Source organism: Panthera uncia, chromosome D1 (assembly GCF_023721935.1).
Source record: "Panthera uncia isolate 11264 chromosome D1, Puncia_PCG_1.0, whole genome shotgun sequence".
Classification (NCBI taxonomy): Eukaryota; Metazoa; Chordata; class Mammalia; order Carnivora; family Felidae; genus Panthera; species Panthera uncia.
Genome location: NC_064808.1, coordinates 4,999,171 through 5,018,937, shown reverse-complemented (window position 1 = coordinate 5,018,937; position 19,767 = coordinate 4,999,171). Strand labels below are relative to the sequence as shown.

General features: G+C 57.6%; 2 protein-coding genes and 1 long non-coding RNA gene across 3 annotated transcripts; 1 reads left to right on the top strand and 2 right to left on the bottom strand.

The window, feature by feature from the left end:
- The first annotated feature begins 420 nt into the window (after window positions 1–420).
- ACTN3 (actinin alpha 3) lies at window positions 421–13,837 on the top strand. The gene is made up of 21 exons (XM_049616218.1): window positions 421–567; window positions 4,240–4,354; window positions 4,530–4,649; window positions 4,965–5,051; window positions 5,134–5,221; window positions 5,679–5,757; window positions 5,841–5,922; window positions 6,931–7,016; window positions 7,299–7,391; window positions 7,844–8,074; window positions 8,199–8,346; window positions 9,506–9,656; window positions 10,257–10,365; window positions 10,461–10,601; window positions 10,865–11,047; window positions 11,492–11,626; window positions 11,715–11,894; window positions 12,319–12,465; window positions 12,558–12,623; window positions 13,326–13,484; window positions 13,568–13,837. Exons 1-21 carry the CDS (start codon window positions 421–423, stop codon window positions 13,724–13,726), a joined length of 2,706 nt encoding a protein of 901 aa, XP_049472175.1. The 3' UTR covers window positions 13,727–13,837.
- Window positions 4,317–5,995, bottom strand: LOC125911985 (uncharacterized). Its single transcript, XR_007454565.1, has 2 exons — window positions 5,190–5,995; window positions 4,317–5,042 (listed from the first exon to the last, which is right to left on the bottom strand). It is a non-coding gene; the product is annotated as an uncharacterized LOC125911985 (long non-coding RNA).
- A 159-nt stretch (window positions 13,838–13,996) lies between the features above and the next one.
- Window positions 13,997–19,101, bottom strand: CTSF (cathepsin F). The gene is made up of 14 exons (XM_049615935.1): window positions 18,735–19,101; window positions 18,420–18,518; window positions 18,041–18,125; window positions 17,887–17,948; window positions 17,685–17,760; window positions 16,966–17,079; window positions 16,701–16,846; window positions 16,516–16,612; window positions 16,356–16,436; window positions 15,438–15,557; window positions 15,294–15,358; window positions 15,101–15,191; window positions 14,637–14,695; window positions 13,997–14,554 (listed from the first exon to the last, which is right to left on the bottom strand). The coding sequence occupies exons 1-14, from the start codon at window positions 18,942–18,944 to the stop codon at window positions 14,480–14,482; spliced, it is 1,380 nt and encodes a 459-aa protein (XP_049471892.1). The 5' UTR covers window positions 18,945–19,101; the 3' UTR covers window positions 13,997–14,479.
- Between the last annotated feature and the right edge of the window lie 666 nt (window positions 19,102–19,767).

Genomic DNA, 19,767 nt, shown 5'->3' with positions numbered 1-19,767 from the left:
GGGATAGGGCTCTATGTTTCCCACCAGCACCGCGCAAGGAGAGGGTCAGGAGGAGGCCTAAGGGGCAGCTTCTAGAGCGGTCTACAGTCACTGTTATTATCGTCATCTCCGTTGTACACATGAGGAAACAGAGAGGGCCGTGGCTTTCCTACGGCCACACAGCACCCAAGAGGCGGAGCCGGGACGGGAACCCCGAATCTCCGCCATGGGATCCCCCCAGCACCCCCAAATCCTGCAGTCCCCTGGCCCCAGGGCAACCTCTCGCCAGGTCCCGACCCGAGCGCCCTCGCCCCCATCCGGCCCCTCCCTCCTCCCCCATATTTAGCGCGAATCCGATCCGGGGCTGGGCGGGGAGCTACTTAACGCGGCCCCGGTGTTCTGGAGAGCGCCGAGCGCAGCGGAGCCAGGAGCCCGAGCAAGATGATGATGGTTATGCAGCCCGAGGGTCTGGGGGTCAGGGAGGGGCCCTTCGCGGGCGGCGGCGGGGGCGGCGAGTACATGGAACAGGAGGAGGACTGGGACCGCGACCTACTGCTGGACCCGGCCTGGGAGAAGCAGCAGCGGAAAGTGAGTGCTCACCCATTTCCACATGGCAAAACTGAGGCCTGAGAAGACGGGCGGTTTGTCCTTGGCATCTCAGCAGGTCTGGGGCAGAGCCTGTCTTAACCCGGAGAGCCACTCCCTAGCCCAGGCTCTGCCCATCAGTCCTCTGCCGTCCCCTAGGGCTGGAAGAGAGGGCTGGGAGCGCTCATGAGGGGTTTAGGATAACCAGTAGAGTTTCTGGGGTCCCCACCCCTCAGGGTTCATTACCCAGTGCCCACTGCCCCACTTCTGTTGGCGAAAAAGGATTGGGTGAAGCCCAGGAGATCCAAGTTTGGGGAGCGTGGGGAGAATAGTCTTTCTCCCCACACCACCAACCCTCTAGTTAAATATCCTAGACCCCACCCAGAGGACTTGCAGCTGGGCAACTGGTGGGCCTGGGAGTGTGCGGGAGGAGGGAACCATCCCAGACCCCTCCCCACTCTCTTCTCTCTATTCTCTCCACCCTGGGGTTCATTTCGACTCCATCCCAATTGTCAAATGAGGAACTGAAGCCCCGAAAGGGGCAGAGATAGAACCCAAATCATATGCTGTCATAAAGCAGGACCCCCCACCCAACCTGAGAGTCCTTGCCCCTTGTCTGCCCCACCCCCACTCCTTCTCAAGATACCCCTTCCCACCCCAGAGGCCCTAAGTCTGCTGAAAAGGCCACAGGGTCAAGGAGGAGGGGAGCCTGGGTCCCCTTACACAGTAACCTGACGCTCCGGCCAGATGGACACTTTGTGCTGAGGCAGCGCCTTGAGGGAGCTGGAGTGGGGCACACGGGCAGCTGCTGCCCAGGCCCAGCCTTGTAGGGCACTCGGGCCCCCTCCCTGATCTATTTTCACTCCCAGACTTTCCCAAGTGGAGGGGGCAGAACACCTGGGTTCCCAAAAGAGAAAATGATCCGGGCTGGAGTGAGGAAACTTTGGGGAGTGGCAGGCCAGGGGTAGGGAGGACACCATGAAGTCATCGGACCCCGCTCAGCATTTGCCAACAGTGTGCGACTCCAGGAAAGGGCAGGGAACAGGAGTGCTCAGTGGAATTTGCAGGATCTGAGAATCCTAGGGTTTAGAATCAGAGCACTCCTGCTGGGTTAGATGACAGGAGATGACCCCAGAGTCTGGGAGGCTCAGCTGACTAGGCTGGGGTGCCCCCGGTGACACGTTTCCCCTCAAGCTCCTCCTGCACCTGTCTCCGAGCAAGGCTGCGGTCCTTGGGTCTGGCCATCTCCCGGTGATGTCATCCCTGCCCCTGGCTCCAGCTGCCATCTGTTCTGCCGCAACTCCTATCCCTACCCCACCCACCATGTTTCTCTCAGGTCCAGGTCCGCCCGCCCTTCATTAGACACGTGCTAGTCTGTAACTTGCCTTCATCACTTAACGAAATATCAGGGATATCCTTCTAACTCAACCTAGAGCCACCCACCTCATCCATTCATTCAACGGCTGCACAACATAGATGCTCCGGAAATTAATCAGCATCTCTGGGAGTTGGCCATTCCAGAGTTTCTTTCTCCTCCAACTTGAGCATCTCTATGCTCATCCTCAGCCCCACTCCACCCCTGCACTTCCTCTGGGTCTTGGAGCACTCCTTCCTGCTCCTGCTCGATGCCTGAGTCCTCTTCGTTCAACCTCATTCAAAAACATTCATTCAGTATTTCTTAGGGAGATCCTACTATGGGCCAGGTGCTGTTTTAGGCGTCAGGAATTCAGCAGGAAACAAAACAAAACCTCTGCCTCAGGGAGCTTACAGTTCAGCAAGGAAAAGTGTTTCTACCCCATCTGTCTGATCCTGCCCTATGCCGCCTCACTGGCACCCTTCCTCTCTCACCCTGGTCCTGGGCACCACCTCCTCACCTCTCCCTTCTGCTCTGCCAAGCCGTTTGCCTCCACTCTGTAACCAGAAAGAGCTTTCTAAGACACTTTTCTGCCCACCTCCCTCTGCCTGAAAGCTTCCCTCTCTTCCCTGTTGCCCTCAGGATCAAGTTGAAAGTCCCTGGCTTAGCACCCAAGATCGTGCATGACCTGGCCCCTGCCGCCCCTCCGGCCTGCTTCTCACCACTTATACCCCAACACCCCCAGCTTCATTCCAGCGGCACCCAGATAGCTATAGCCCCACAGACCTCACAGCTGTTTCTCCCTGCTGAGCGTTTGCCTGTGGCGCTGGCCCTGCCTGGCGTGCCCTTGCCTGCCCTTCTCTGTCTGAATAATTCCTGCCCTTCCATTGCAGCTCAGATCAGATAGTAGCCTCCTCCAGGAGGCCCCCCATCTGATTTGAAGAGTTCTTTCCCTCCTCTCCCCGACACTAGTCTCTCCCAGCACTTCTCAGACCAACGTGACTCTTTAATGGACCGTGAGCTCCTTTACGGCAGGGACCACATCTCATTAAGAGTCATGTTTGTCAAAGGAAAGAATGCCCCTTCCTCCGCCATGGAACCCCCACCCAGTCCTGCCTCTCCTCCCTGCCTTATCTAGACCCAGAGCATCTCAGACTCTGGGTTTGGAGGGAACTACAGAGAATCCGACTGCCTTCTCCTATGCTTGGGGCCCCAACCAGTAGTGCTCAGACTCACTTGTATACCTCCAGTGACGGGAAGCTCACTTTCTTTCCTTAGCAACGACAGTCCTTCAAGTATTTAAAGCATCATCTTTCACGTCCAGCTCTAAGGACAGCTGAAAAGCTGGTCTGGGGAAGGGAAGCTATCTGAGGGAAACAATTCCAATTGACTTCCAGGGCCACCTCCCAGAATTCATTGCTCTGTGGTGGGGGAATGCTCTGGATTCTAGAATCCTGCCAGATTGGAGGAAGAAGGACCTGGGGACATCGTGAAGTCTGGGCGATTAATTGTACAAATGGGGAGACTGAGCCCAAGAAAGGGCAAGGGGTGCACCCTGGGCCACAGTGAGTGAGTTGGAGCCCAAGGATAGATTCTACCAAGGACTCTGTGGCTAATGGCAGAATCCAGGGCTTGAAGGCTTGACAGGTTGGTGGAAACTTGTGCACCAGGCTGCACCAGGTCACGCCCATCCCCAATATACACCCAACTGCACAGCAGCCCCCCCCCCCCCCCCTCCCAGACAGAGGCTGAGGCTGAGGATGACTCTAGGGAGACGGGAAGGGCAGTCACCTCCAGGAGCCGTGTTAGGCCGCGCTTGTGCCCAGATGATCCTCTGCGACCTGCAAAGCTCTCGCACCCTCACGTTCTACTTGGAGGCCAATTCACAACAGCCCTGGGAGGGCAGTGGGGCTGAGATAATAGTAACACGGGTGCACAGTTCCTCAGGCACAACCCTCAGAGCCGGACATGCTTCAGTCCAGAATTTTTCAGGCCTTAGAAGGGCGGTATCACCCTGCATTGGCCCTTGTGTGTGGGAGGGCCCCACACTTTGGAGCGTATGCTTTACAATTTTTCTAAATCCCCCTCAGGTGCTTGAGACTGACCGGAACTGGTGTGTCCCAGGTCCAAAGTGGGACCTGTGTGGGCCCCAGCGCCCACTTTTCCTTTTCCAGGAGAATTAAAGCTCAGAGAGAGACAAGGACTTGCATGGCAAGTCAGTGGCTGGGCCAGGACTTGAATCTGGGGCCCGGGCTCTGAGATCTACCCTGATGTCCCCCAGAGCCGGCGCTAGGGTCTAAGTGCTGTCCTCTGCCCCCCAGACCTTCACTGCCTGGTGCAACTCACACCTGCGCAAGGCCGGCACCCAGATTGAAAACATCGAGGAGGATTTCCGCAATGGCCTCAAACTCATGTTGCTCTTGGAGGTCATTTCAGGTGAGGGGCGCAAATCAATGCACAGGGGCCCTGGGACCTAGGAGAATCCGGAGAGCTGGGGGAACGCGGCAGCAGAGTGCTGGAGGGGATGAAGTGGGGGAGGGGGAAGTTTGAGGACAGGGTCTTCAGCTTTTTCTTGTGACCTTTGACCCTTGACCTCTCCTCTTACACCCAGGAGAGAGGCTACCCAGGCCAGACAAAGGCAAGATGCGCTTCCACAAGATCGCCAATGTCAACAAGGCCCTGGACTTCATTGCCAGCAAGGGGGTTAAGCTGGTGTCCATTGGTGCCGAAGGTAGGGAGGTGGCAGGAGAAGACCTGGGAGGGGGTTGGAGGGCGGTCCCGGCGTCAAGTCGCTTCTGTGAGCCTCAGTCTCTTCACCCACGGAGTCGACCATCCATGCCTCTTGGGAGGGGCTGTTAAGGGGCAAACGTGCCCAAAGTGCCGGCACAGGACCTGGCGCTAGTAGGTGTTCCGGGATTGAACACTTACTAGGTACCGGCTCTGGGATGGGGGACAAGGGCCGGAGAGCGGAGCAGGAGGGAAGGCAGCTGAGGTGGTACAGGCCTTGAATGTCGGCTGGAATCTGTCCCCACTCCCCACCCTGCAGAGATTGTTGACGGGAACCTGAAGATGACCCTGGGCATGATCTGGACCATCATCCTTCGCTTCGCCATCCAGGACATCTCTGTGGAGGGTGAGTGGTGGGGAAGCGATAGAGTGGGAGGGCTGGCCCAGACCCCTCTCCCCAGCTAATATCTCTCCCCATCCCCACCCAGAAACCTCGGCCAAGGAAGGCTTGCTCCTGTGGTGCCAGCGGAAGACAGCGCCGTACCGCAACGTCAATGTGCAGAACTTCCACACCAGGTCTGTCAGCCGGTCAGCACATGCACGCGGGCCTCTGCGGGGCTCTGGGGCACAGAGCTGGCCCCTATCACAAGCCCCAGGAGAGGAGAGGTCACAGCCAAGTTCCTGGCACAGTGTCTGAAAATAGGAGGACTCAGTCGATGTTGCGATGGAATCCAGGAGGGTGAGGGAGGGTGCATTGGGGGCATCCCTGGAACCGCATTCCAGCCAGAGGGGACCTTGTAAGCAAAAACATCTAGATATTGGTGTGGCCCAAGGACAGGGTATGTGAAGGAATCATGATAAGCTTGGAGGAGATGGTCCAGCTCTGGTAACGAAAGGCTTCAAATGCCAAGCCAAGGAGTTTAGACAACTCCATTTTACTGATGAGGCTGTCCTGATGGGGATGCTCCTGGAGTGAGGGAAGCACAGAGCCTCAGCTCGAATCCGGGACTGACCCCCACTTCTGTCTGTCCAGCTGGAAGGATGGCCTGGCTCTCTGTGCTCTCATCCACCGACACCGCCCTGACCTCATCGACTATGCCAAACTGCGCAAGGTAGGCCTCTGTCACTCCCACCCCCGACTTCCCACCTCTGCCCTCAGCTGCCATTTCACCTGTCCCTGCTCCTGCCCATCTAGGATGACCCCATTGGCAACCTAAACACTGCCTTTGAGGTGGCGGAGAAATACTTGGACATCCCCAGGATGTTGGATGCCGAAGGTGAGAGGAAGTCTAGCCTGGGCGAGGACTCCACTTACTGACCAATGGCGTGGTCCCACCCTCTCACCTTTGCCCCTGCTCTTCCCTCCTCCTGGAATTCTCTCCCCTCCCCCTTCCCCCCCCATCTCCATCAGAATCCTTCCTGCCCAAGGCCCCCTTCTCCAGGAGCCCTCTATCATGCCTGCCTACCCCTCACCAGCCAGTGGAAGCAGCCTCTCCTCTTCTTCCCTCATGGTGCCACCTTCTGTCTCAGATCTGTGACCTGGGTACCTGGGAGCATGGAGCTCCTTAAGGGCAGGCCCTGCCTCTTGTCCCTGTGCCCAGTCAAGTCTTCAGTCAATTGAAGCAGCAAACATTTTCTTTTTTTTTTTTTTTAAAATTTTTTTTAACATTTATTTATTTTTGAGACAGAGAGAGACAGAGCATGAACGGGGGAGGGTCAGAGAGAGAGAGGGAGACACAGAATCCGAAACGGGCTCCAGGCTCTGAGCAGTCAGCACAGAGCCCGACGCGGGGCTCGAACTCACAGACCGCGAGATCGTGACCTGAGCCGAAGTCGGACGCTTAACCGACTGAGCCACCCAGGCGCCCCGCAGCAAACATTTTCTGAGCACCTACTGTGCCTCGTGCCCTGGGTCTGTGGACACCAATGGATGAGGACTTGGGGAAAAGACAGAAGACAGGTGGACCCACAGAGGGATGGGATGGTTAGAGACACCGGGCAGTGTGGGCTGGTGCTTCTTGAGGGCCGCGTGTCTGCTCACTCACCCGCTCCCTTACGCTTTTCTCACCCCACAGAGGGGCAGGTTGCTGGACACTGGGGTGATTGGGGAGGGCTCCAGGGAAGAGGCAGACGCTAGGTTTGGGGTCGCTGGCGGTTGGTAACTGTGACTAGATGTCTCCACCCTTACCGTCTCGAGGGAGCTCTCTGCCTTGTTAGGGGCGTGAGCCCATTCCTCAAGCCTGGCTTTGGGCAATAAATACCTGTATCTCGCTGCTGTCCCCTAGACATCGTGAACACCCCAAAGCCTGATGAGAAGGCCATCATGACCTACGTTTCCTGCTTCTACCACGCCTTCGCCGGGGCTGAGCAGGTAAGGGGGCCCCCCGCTCCTGCTGCCTGGGCTGGGCTTGTGGTCCGACATTTGGAGGTGCTGGGCCCCATGTGGGTGGGAGTGCCACTGTCCCAGCCACATATGCTCAGGCTCTGGGGAACTCAGAAGCAGAGGCATCTGGTCTGGGAGCTCCCTCCTCATCCTGAAAGATGTGCTCCCCTATCTGCACGGAGCCAAATTTTAAGGGCTTTACAGAGGAAAGCTGTGTCAGGGAAAGCAGTAGCTCATTCTAGTGCCCACCTTTTCGGCCTCCCGTGACAGGCAGAGACGGCTGCCAACAGGATCTGTAAGGTGCTGGCTGTGAACCAGGAGAACGAGAAGCTGATGGAGGAGTACGAGAAGCTTGCCAGTGAGGTGAGACTGAGGCCAGAGAGGGCCCTTCCCCTTCCCCTACCTGTGCTCCGCCAACCCTGGCCCAAGCCCGGGCCCACAGAGCCTCCCTCACCCCAGGGCCTTGGCCTTGGCCTCCTCCAGCCTCTTCCTGCCGTCTTCACTCGTCTCCTGCCCTCTGCTGCCTGTCCGAGCTCCTGGTCATTCACTGATTCCCTCATCACTCATTGCTTTACTCATTCATTTATCTGTTCACTCACATTTAGGCAATCTCATGACCCTTTGCTCTGTGCTAGCCTATGCTGGTCCCTGGACTCAGACATTTACCATCCCACTCCTTCCCTGATTAGCCGGGACCCCCATTCTGCTGGAGGCCCCTCCTTCCGGCCACAGCCCGGGGTGTGGGTGGACAGGGGTGGAAGGGGTGAGCAGACTGGCTCAGAGCTCTCTGCGCTGCACCTGCCTGGCCCCGGCAGCTGCTGGAGTGGATCCGCCGCACCATACCGTGGCTGGAGAACCGTGCGGGCGAGCCCAGCATGAGTGCCATGCAGCGCAAGCTGGAGGACTTCCGGGACTACCGGCGCCTGCACAAGCCGCCCCGAGTGCAGGAGAAGTGCCAGCTGGAAATCAACTTCAATACGCTGCAGACCAAGCTGCGGCTGAGCCACCGGCCCGCCTTCATGCCCTCGGAGGGCAAGCTCGTCTCGGTGAGCCAGGCCGGGGATGGGGTGACCCCCGTTCTGCCCACATCCTCTGGGCGACATTGGGCTCTGTGTCCCCGTCTGTACAATGGGCATACCATGATGGAAGACACCTCTGCCTGTCCCACAGGACATCGCCAACGCATGGCGTGGGCTGGAGCAGGTGGAGAAAGGCTACGAGGACTGGCTGCTCTCGGAGATCCGTCGCCTGCAGCGGCTCCAGCACCTGGCTGAGAAATTCCAGCAGAAGGCCTCCTTGCACGAAACCTGGACCCGGGGTGGGTACACCTCATGGGGCTCGGGTCTGTCCTGGGGTGAAAACTGGCAGGTGGGGGAGGGGGGATCCTGGCAAAATGCGCAGGTCAGGAGCACTTGTTCTGCCAGGAGCTAGGGAGGTGGGGTGGGGGTGGGGACGGGGACCTGTTTTCTAGTCCTACCCTGACTTGCTGTGCGACCAAGTCCCTTCTCCTCTTTGTGCCACGGTTTCTTCATCTGTGAACTTCACCCCCTGTCTCCCAGCTCTGGCCTTCTGTAGGTCTGCTCTGATTAATCTGTCATTTAGCATTTTATTTGTACATGTAGCAGGTGAGTCCTCAATGCTAACAGCAATTATGTTATACTCAAAGCGTATTGATGGCAAAATACTGCACGAGTCAAATATAACACTCTGTACGAAAACATTCATTCCGTACTCTACCAGGGATGTTAATCCTACAAATAAATGAATTCTGTCAAAAATAATGAACAAAATAAATAAATATATAAACAAACAAACAAACAAACAAATAAAAATAATGAACAAACATCTGATAATGGATTATGGGCACAAAGAATAACAATGCTTTGATATAAAAACTCCCTAAATATACAGCTATTTTGTGACTCTTAAGGGGTTTCTGAATCTTTAAGCCTGTTACCAGCTCGGCAAGATGCAAAGGTACTCAACAAATTGTCGCTGCTGCAATTATTATTATTATAGTTTTATCTGTGTAATTATGATAATTCACTCTGAAAGCACTTTTATATTCATCATTCATTCATCCAACAAATATTCCTAGAAGGTCTACCAAGGGTCAGGCACTGTGGCAGGCACTGGGGAAACTGGTGAGCAAAGGTCAGGGGCTCATTAGTCGCTTGGAGGTAGTTCGATATGCAGTAATACCCGAACTGTACCAAGGGCCACCCTGAAACGTGCAGGATCCGGGGACCCTGACGTGATTTACAGGTCATGCCCTGGAACAGGAGCTTCACTTCACTTTATCACCCTAGCGCCGCAGAACAAACCCCTACGATAGGCCGATAGGCCGATAGGCCGGGCAGGTGTGATCACCTGCATTTCACAGATGAGGAATCTCCAAGGTCACGCAGCCTCGCTCGAACCCCCTCTCCCGCCGTGGCCGCCGCTGGGTGACCCGAGCCGGTCCTTTCTCTGAGCAGGGAAGGAGGACATGCTGAGCCAGCGCGACTACGAGTCGGCCTCGCTGCAGGAGGTGCGGGCGTTGCTGCGGCGCCACGAGGCCTTTGAGAGCGACCTGGCGGCGCACCAGGACCGCGTGGAGCACATCGCCGCTCTGGCCCAGGAGCTCAAGTAGGCGTGGCCCGCCTCCCGGCTCGCCCCGGTGACAACGCCCCTACCTGGCTTCGTCCCTCCGCCCGCCGGGCTCCCCGCTGCCCTCCTCAAGTCAGCAGCCCTGCCTTGGTGCTCACGTCTTTCCCCGTCACCACTTGCTCCTCCCCTCCTCCCGTAATCCTGTCCTGTCCCCACCTGGGACCCGCACTTCCTACCCGTGCTTGGCCTGCCTCACCCTCCTGGGCCACCCCTAACCTGACCGCCCCCTTCAGCCCCCTTCAGCTCCGTGGCCGGTTCTCCCAAAACCTCCCCGTCAGCCTTGACCACGCCCCCCACCTCCAGGACATCCGCCCCTTCTCGAGCAATCCCACCCTTCAAACACGACCCACCTCCCACATCCGAGCTCCCCGAGGGACCGGAGCTGAGGATCTGCCGACACCCCCTACCCAGGGATCGCACTGGAACCCCCATCTCCCCCCCAGGACTGCCCTGCTTCCCCCACACCTCCCCTGACACCCCCGCCTTCATCTGGGGCACAGGTTCCAGTCCCAGGAGGACAGTCAGGTGGAAATCTGGGCTGTGGTCTGACCCCACCATCATCCCTTTTCTCGCCCCCAGTGAGCTGGACTACCATGATGCGGCCTCGGTGAACAGCCGTTGCCAGGCCATCTGTGACCAGTGGGACAACCTGGGCACACTGACCCAGAAGAGGAGGGACGCGCTGGAGGTGGGCTTGGGGGCCAGGGAACTGGGGGCTGGAGACCGGAGGCTGGTGAGGGGCCTGTGGGCAGGCTGCTGACTCACCATCCCCATGGCTCCTAGCGGATGGAGAAGCTCCTGGAGACCATTGACCAGCTGCAGCTGGAGTTTGCCCGGCGGGCGGCACCCTTCAACAACTGGCTGGATGGTGCCGTGGAGGACCTGCAGGATGTGTGGCTGGTGCACTCAGTGGAGGAGACCCAGGTGGACATGGGGGTTCTGGGTGCGGGGGTGCTGGATGGGATGATGGGGAAGCTGGCCTCGAATCCCGTCAGCCGTTCTTTTGGGTTCCTGGGGAAGGGGGGTGGGAGGGAAACCCCAGTTCCCAAGTGTTAGGCTGGGAGACTGGAGGCCTGGGTTGAGCCAGCCCTGCCGGGGACCTGCTGGGTGGCCTGGAGCACGCTGCTGCCCTGTTGCCTGTGGGAAGTGAAGGGTGCTGGCTGACGCTTCCTTCCTGTCGTTCCCAGAGCCTGCTGACTGCACACGACCAATTCAAGGCTACGTTGCCCGAGGCTGACCGAGAAAGAGGGGCCATCCTGGGTATCCAGGGTGAGATCCAGAAGATCTGCCAAACGTACGGGCTGCGGCCCAGCTCCACCAACCCCTACATCAACCTCACACCGCAGGACATCAACGCTAAGTGGGATATGGTCAGTACTGCCTGTGACCTCTCCCTGCCTCCCACCCACTCCTGTGCATTCTAACTGCCCTGAAACCTCAGATGTCCCAAGATATGGAGAACCAAGTCCGCCTTGGGATCTGGGGTCTCTCAGACTTCATGTAGCCCTGGATAAGTCACCCTTCCTGTCATGGCCCCATCTGTAAAATGGCTATAACAGCAGCATTTTCCTGTATTGAGCCTGAGTGTGGACATCTTTATAAAACAACCTAGGTTAGCTATCAGTTATATCATCAGCACCATTTCCCAGATGAGGAAACAAGAGGTCAAATGACTTGTCCAAGAGCTTGTCCATATAGCCCAGACATCTTGGCTCAGAGCTGCAGGGGCTGTTTTAGGGGTCGGAGCCCACCTCCCCTCAAAGCCATTTTCTCGCTCCCAGAGCTGACCCACGCACAAGCACCCTCCTTCCTAGGTCCGAAAGCTGGTGCCCAGCCGTGACCAGACGCTGCAGGAGGAGCTGGCCCGGCAGCAGGTGAACGAGAGGCTCCGGAGACAGTTTGCAGCTCAAGCCAATGCTGTTGGGCCCTGGATCCAGGCGAAGGTGGAGGTAAGGCCTGGGTGGTGCGGTCGAGCTGGGGGAGTGGGGCCAGGGCCAGGCCACAGGGAGCTCACATCCCGCCTGGGTCCCCCTACAGGAGGTGGGGCGCCTAGCAGCAGGGATGGCCGGGTCTCTGGAGGAACAGATGGCTGGGCTGCGGCAACAGGAGCAGAACATCATCAACTACAAGAGCAACATTGACCGGCTGGAGGGCGACCATCAGCTTCTGCAGGAGAGCCTGGTGTTCGACAACAAGCACACCGTCTACAGCATGGAGGTGGGATCCACTTGCTGAGGAGAGAGGGGAAGTGGCACTGGCCAGGGAAGCCTGGGGCAGCCGTGGCCGGACACAGCACGTCTGCCGCAGGAGGGTCCCCAGTTCAGCTTGTCCAGGTCCCCCAGTGTATCCATGGGGATACTGAGATCTGGAGAGGGGAAGTGACCAGTCCAGAGTCACACAGGAGTCTAAAGCCAGGCCAGGGCTCGCCACGATCGGTTGATCAACACTTAATACGAAACAAGTCGCCAGACTGCAAGGCAGGAAGGGCTGCTGGAGGCCACTCAGTGGAACCTCCAGATAGGGACACAGCCCCAATAAGGTGGAAGACTCTCCCAGGGGCACACAGCAGATTGGAAGTGAAGCTAGCGCCAGCGGCCAGGCACTGGCCGCCCGCTGACTTGGCCCACCGCCGACCCCGCAGCACATCCGCGTAGGCTGGGAGCAGCTGCTCACCTCCATCGCCCGCACTATCAATGAGGTGGAGAACCAGGTACTGACCCGAGACGCCAAGGGCCTGAGCCAGGAGCAGCTCAACGAGTTCCGGGCGTCCTTCAACCACTTTGACCGGGTCAGCAGGGGCCCAGCCCTGTGGGGTGGTGGACCTGGGGGCCAGGGCGGGGGGTTGGCAGGCCAAGCCTGACATCCACTCATGCGCTACAGAAGCGGAATGGGATGATGGAGCCTGACGACTTCCGAGCTTGCCTCATCTCCATGGGCTATGACCTGGTGAGTGCCCCCAGCCCGCATCGCAGGAGCCCCATCAGTGCCTCTCTCCTGCATACCGATCACCTACTGCACCCCTCCCCCCTCCACGTGCACTTCATCTCCTCATCAAACCCACCCGGGCTGGGCAGAATTACCTCATTTCACGCAGGGCCATCAAAGGCTCAGAGAGGTGAATTAACTTGCTCAAGGACACAGCTAGCATTTGGATCTGGTTCTACGTGACTCGAAAGCCTGAGCTTGTGGTATCCCTGGGTGCCTCAGTTGTTTGAGTGTCTAACTCTTGATTTTGGCTGTCACGATCCCAGGGTCCTGGGACTGAGCCCTGTGTTGGGCTCTGTGCTGAGCATGGAGCCTGCTTAAGATTCTCTCTCAAAAATAAAAATAAGTTTTAAAAGAAAAAAACAAAAGCGCCTCAGCTTGCAACATTTCCCCCCAGAGAAACAGCACTACAGAGAGCTCCAGAAAAAAAGATCAGGACCAAAGGGCAATAGGGGACATTGCCAGGAACAGGAAGCAGTTTTTAGCTTAGTAGAAAGGACTTCCTATAAAGCCAGAGCTAAGCTGCGGCACCATCTATGGAGGGAAGAGAGCACTTTGTAACTGGGGTCATCAAGCCAAAGCTGGACAGTCCCCAGAAAGGGACATCAGGAGTCCTCTGGCTTCAGCACCCATGGGCATGGTGCCTGGCCTCTATCCCTGCAGGGAGAAGTGGAGTTTGCTCGCATTATGACCATGGTGGACCCCAACGCAGCCGGAGTTGTGACCTTCCAGGCATTCATTGACTTCATGACACGAGAGACAGCCGAGACCGACACAGCTGAGCAAGTTGTGGCCTCCTTCAAGATCCTGGCAGGAGATAAGGTGAGTCCTGGGTGGTGGAGAGGGCTGGCGGGCTGGGACAGGGAACAGGATCTGGGGGTCCTCAATAACCTTTTCTCCCCCAGAACTACATCACCCCTGAGGAGCTGCGGCGGGAGCTCCCAGCTGAGCAGGCCGAGTATTGCATCCGCCGTATGGCACCCTACAAAGGCTCCGGGGCTCCAGCTGGTGCTCTGGACTATGTGGCCTTCTCCAGTGCCCTCTATGGGGAGAGTGACCTCTGACCTCAATCCCTAAGGTTCTCTACGTGAGTCAGAGAGAGGAGACTCCCTCTGGCTGATTCCATCCATCTCTTGGAGCAAAGGCCTCAGAGAACGGCCAGCCACGTACTTCTGAATAAAGAGCCATCCGTGAGCCTCTCTCCATCTCCTTTTGGTTCCAGAAGCAGACACTGGGCCCTCATGCTCCTGAGCAGGATCAGCTGCCCAACCTTAACCTTCCAGGGATCCCTACCACCCCTCTTTGCCCAAAGGTACTGAACAATCACACCACACTGGGGCCTAGGACACCTCTTTATTGCTGTTAGAAAAAGGTAGTTACAACAGTTTCTCTAGATGTGGAAGGAAACACTGTCCCTAAATCCAGGGGAATTTATAGCATCAGAGGAAAGCCGGGACGGGAAGCCAGAGCCAGCTGAAGACAGAGCTGGGTTTAAGACCAGAATATTTTCTTCCCACCCATTCCTTATCCAAGCCCAAGGTTCTTGCCCCAGCATCAACTGCAGGGGCATCATCCTTCAGCTCAAGAGCCTCCTAGCTACCACAAGTCTACAAAGGTGCAGCTGGGGAACTTCAGGGTAGGAGTGGGGTGGAGTGGAGAGGGGTAGGGGTTTTGCCCTAGCCCAGTGCCTTCTCACCCTGAGGTAAGCCGGTGGCCATCACTCAGCCAGCTGTGCCTCCCGGGGAGGGGCCTGGACACGCAGGTCAGGCTGAGGAAGGGGCTGCTCTGGTCAGCACCAGGTCCTGTGCTGATGCTCCTCAGTTCACCACGGCCGAGCTGGCCATGGCGTTCACGCCACAGGCCCCAGACCCACGATACAAGTAGTAGTAACCCTGGCAGAGAGTCAGGGGAGCTGGTAAGGGCACTAGGGCAGGATAGGAGCTGGAGAGCCACGGCCAAGGGGACAAGACTCACCTCCTCACCCCAGTCAGTGCCCCAACTGTTCTTGATGGCCCAGAAGGGGATGCCAGAGCCTGAGGAGCAGGGCAGAGGGCAAGGAGTCAGGGCCCCCAGCACTTGGCCCTCTCCCAGTATCTGCTGTAGCCTACTGTGACAGACACTAGGAAAAGAGCAGAAAACAAGACAGGCCCACACCTGCCACCCTCCTGGTGCGGCTCTGGGGCTTGGGGAGGGCACCCGGCCGTCTTCCTCTGGCAGATTATTCATCTGTAACAGTTCAGTTCAACCTTCCACTACCTCAGCTTTGCCATCCACAGAAGGGACCGAGGGCTCCTGCCTGGCCCGTGGCCCAAAGCAGGAGTAGGACAGGGTTCCTAGGCATTCCCTCAATTTCCCCCTCCAAAGGCCCTGAGCTGCTGTGGTCCAATCTCTGCCTGTAGCTGGGGCGGATGGGCAGAGAGGGCGTCAGTGGAACTCACGGTTGCCGTAGCCCACGAGCAGCACTGCATGGTCGATGAGCCAGGGGCTGCAGAGGGGCCGCAGTGGGTGGGAGATCCCGCGGCGGTAGAACTGGGGTGGGGGGGGGGAGGCGAGAATAAGGAGTAGGGAGCCAACTCCAAGGAGAAGTGGGAAAGGAGTCAGCAAGAGACAGGCAAGAGACAGGGACCTTACCTGCATGCCAAAGGCATTGATGGCAACGGAGATGGGGCCCTTCTTGGCCAGCCAGGCCGCCAGCTCTGAGACGGGGAGGGACAGCATCAGGGACACACAGGCCCCAGCCCCACCTGGCCTGTCCCTACCCTGTCCCTTACTCACTCTGCTCATTCTGGCTCAGCTCTACTGAGTCGTTGATGTAGACCTTGGCCTTCTTTGCAGAGAAACTGCAGGTCTGCAAGTGGCCACTGTAGCTGTAGTCATCCTCTGTCTCCAGCCCTCCTAGGGAATGGTGGGGGTGGGGTGGGGTGGGGAGGGGAGAGAAAAGATGGACCCCCGTTTACCATACACTTGTCTTCTGGCCAGGAGCTATAATCAGCCCCTTATATGTGAGGTCTCAAGGTCCTCGTCCATCCCAGACCAAGGCCATGCCCTCTGAACAACAGCCTCTCTCTAGAGATGACAAAACAGAGACTAAGCGGGATGGGGGAGTAACCAGCGAGAAATGTGGCTAAGATGGAACTCAATTCCCAACTTCTGATCTTCATTCATCCTGGCATTCCTGGGACTCTTCACCATGGCTTGCTTGTCCTGCTCAGACAGTCTGTTCCCAATTTGGTCCAGACACCTGCCAGGTCCCCAGTCTCTGTACAGCCACCTCAGTCCCTCAGCCCCTCAGCCCTGTGCCACTGCAGCCCACCCCTGAACTGAATTGCCAGTTTAATACCTCTTCTAAAGGGTGAGGTGTGTGCTACTTGGGTTAGTGGTATTACGGAAATACAGACCTCCAAGCAGCAAAAACACCAAGAACCCCTGCTATGCACCGGAAACTTTATATGTATTTCCTCACTTGATACTCAAGGCAATCCTATGAAGTGAGCAAGATCATCCCCATTTCACAGAGGAGGCAACCGAGGCTCTCAAAGAGCTGCCTTGCTCAAGGTCTTTGTTAAGGGCCAGCATTAAGACCTGAACCCAGTTCACATGACTTCCATGCTCCTATATCTCCCCCTCACAAAGTGACTTCTTTTGGAGGCAAAAGTGGCTCCCACTGCCCATCCTGATCCCATGAATGCATACCCAGATTCTTTATGGCCAAGTAGGCGTTGGAGGGCAAGCCACCCAGGCAGGCCTTGTCCACCTTGTCACAGTCCAAGAGCTCTAGGAGACAGAAGGCTGGTCCTGAGGAGCCCTCTGGAGGGGCTGGGCTGGGGACAGGTATGTAGAGTGGGATGCTCACCCTGCTCAGAGAGGGAGAGCAGGTCCCCCTGTTTTAGGAACCACTGGCCCTCCACATTGCCGGTGACTGAGAAGGCCCAGCAGGAGCCACACATGCCCTGCAAGATATGGACAAAGTCAGGCCTGGGTCCCTTCCCAACCCCAAGGTAGTCTTCCTGTCCCACCATTGCTTCTTAGGGGTCCAACCTGATTCTTGACGTTGGTGACAGCCCCCTTGGTCCTCCAGTCCCACTCAGGTGGGGCACGGTCACCAATGGATTTGGCCAGACGCATCATCTTGTTGTGGTTCTCTTTTAGGAGAGGATTCAGATAGATGGTGCGGAACTCCTCCTCTGTGGGCAAAGGTGGGCAGGGGATGGCAGGGAAAAGTATTAGGCAGCCCTGATCCGGGGCTGTGGGAGTAGGCCCTGACTCTTTCAGGCTCCACGAGAGCTCTGGCCACCACTTCTACCTGTAAGGTCACTGAACTTGGTGATCCCATACTGAGCTGTGCCACGGTCCAGTGCCTGGATCTTCTGCGCTCGGACCATGTTGTTGGAAAAGACAGACATGCGCCACTGGGCTTCTGAGAACCAAGGAGCAGGAGAGGAAAGTCTCAGACCCCAGGCAGATCATAAAAGGAGGGGCACTAGGACTAACTAGCACTTGTCTCCCTTGGGAGGAGGTGGGCTCAGGATCAGGCCTGAAGCTCTTTTTAAGGACAGACCCTGGGGAGGGCTGGAGGTGAGGGGAGGCCCAGACCCACAAGCGATGAGCAGGAGGTGTGATCAACTTTGGGGGCAACGCTGGGGTGACGGTATCCTAGGAGTGAAGGCAGAACCAAAATGGTCTCCTAAGGGCATCCTTAGATAGGAGGTCATGGGGAACGGCTACCATGCCAGGGAAGTGGGGGCACCAGCAGAGAAAATCTGGTCTTTGCCCCATTCCACTCTATCCAGAATGATTAAGGCCCATGCTTTCTGACCAGGAAAATCAGATGGGAGAAGGGACCAGGTACCTGAGGTAGCTGTCCAGTCCTGGAAGGGTGGGCAAGAACTCGGGGACTTAGGGGTCTCTGAAAGGAGGCACTGCCTCTTGTGTCCTTCCCCTTCCCAACACCAAGATACCAAGTGGGGGGAGGGGAATGTCCTGATCTGATTGGGACAGGTACAGCCAAGGCTGGGTCCTCACCTTCCTGTGTCCCATATGTCCGATTATAGGTGGTAACAAACTCCTTGAAGATTGAAGCCATCTTCACAGAAAAATCCTGGAAAGGCACAGGGGTCTTCACAAGGAGTCCTTCTCAGTTGACCAGGGAGCCCAGGCCAGGGTGAGGGAAAGAGGGGGTAAATAAAGCAGCAGCCAACTTCCTACATGGAAATCGGTTCCTCACCTGGGGTAGGGGGTCCTTGTTCAACAGTGGAAGGACTGAACTTAAAGTCTCATTTCTGTCATCTGAATGGGGTTGGAACAGAGGAGAAATCAAGGCTGAACCCTGAATGAAGTCTTATCTGAACTATGCCAGTATCCTTGGGCTATCCCAGCACCTGTAACCTTGGTATCCACTGGGCCACAGTCCCGCCTCAGCAGCATGTGTTTTCCCAGCTCATCCAGGACTTCAAAGCTGCAGAGCTGGAGGGAGAGGAGGAAGCGAGTCTGGGGGCTGGTATGGGAACAAGGCCTTGGCAAGATGCAGCTGGAAGGTCCTCAGGTGAAGACCGCCTCCAAGGCAATCGCCCCCACAGTGTAGAGTGAGGCACACCCAGCACCCTGTCACCACCACCCCCTTTTAGAGCATTTCAGTCTCTAGCCTTCAGGGCCTGTGAAGTGACTCGACGCTGGATAGTTGGTGCCTCTCATCCCTTCCCCTTGACTTGACCCAGACGCATTGTGGGGGCGGGGAATTACAGGAGCCCCGTCACTCACCAGGGTTTTCTTGGACACCGGGAGCTGGCACACCGTGGGGTCGTTGCAGGGAGGCTCCTCCAGGGTCGCCTTCAGGGAGTACAGGGACCCCTCGCCCGCCTGGATGGAGCGGCGGGCGAAGTAGGCACATCCATTCCCTCCTCAGCCCGTCCTTCCCACGACCCCGCCGTACCCCCTTCCCTTTCCCCGATTACCAGAGGTTCGTCTCTCGGGCGTCCAGCGCCCACACCCCTGGTCCAGACCAAAGTTGCCAACCCACTGACCGGGGCCCCGCGCACCCGCACTGGGGAGCCCCCGCCCCCGGCGCGTCCTCACCCGGCGGACGCGACCGCGCACGGCCCCCAGCGCCGCCCGCGTCCCGGCAGCCCGGCCGCGGTTGTACATCTCCAGGGCGAAGCGGGCGGGCCCCAGTAGCTCCGGGTACGCCGCCTCCCGGGCCCGAGCGTCGGCTGCTCGGTGGGGCGGGGCGGGAGAAGCGCCGGGGAGCAACCCCAGCAGCGACAGCAGCGGCAGCCAGGGCGCCATGGCGAGGGCGAAGCCGGAGGCCCGGACGCACCGACGGACAGACCGGGACCAACCGACGGGGCGGAGCGGCCCGCGGCCAGAGGGGCCAGCGTCCCTCCCCCTGATCCCGGGGCGGCGGGGCGCCGGCCAACGGGCGCGGGTCCCGGGCGCCTGCGCACTCGGTTATTTACGTGAGGCACGTGGGGCGCGCTGGCCGCAAGGCGGATTGGAGCCACAGCGGGGAGGGGAAAGGGAACGGGGAGGAGATGGGGAGGGGGCGGGGAGAGGTAGGGTGGGGGGCGGGAGGAGGGGGTACAACGCAGCCTGGCAGCAGTTCTGTACGTAGACCCATGGCCCGCGCTGCAGTCTTGGAATAATCCTTTTGGGTCTTAGAGCTATTGTTTGGGGAGAGGAACGGACGCTAGGCTGAGAATGAAAATGGTAACTAACATTTATTGCATGCTTATTGTATGTTACTCATTATATCCCATCTCCCTTTTATCGTTGTAGCAATCCGTGAAGTAGGTATTATCCTCATTTTATAATTGAGGAAATAGAAGCTTAGCGAGATTAAATGGTTTACTAAACACCCGGTAAGTGATAGAGCTGGACTTGAACCTGGAGAGTTGGCTTTAGAACCTGGGTTCACGGCTCAGCTGCCCCTCTTTGAGGCCCCTTTGCCAATCAGCAAAATGGCAGGTAATCTCCCCTGGACTGGCAGTGCCTCAGGCCATTGTGAGGATCAAACACAAACATGCAAGCATTAGGTAACTACTAAAGGAAGGTGGGAGGTTGTCTTTGGTTCATTCAAGCGTTCACAGCTGTGTTCCAGGGCCTGGTAAGA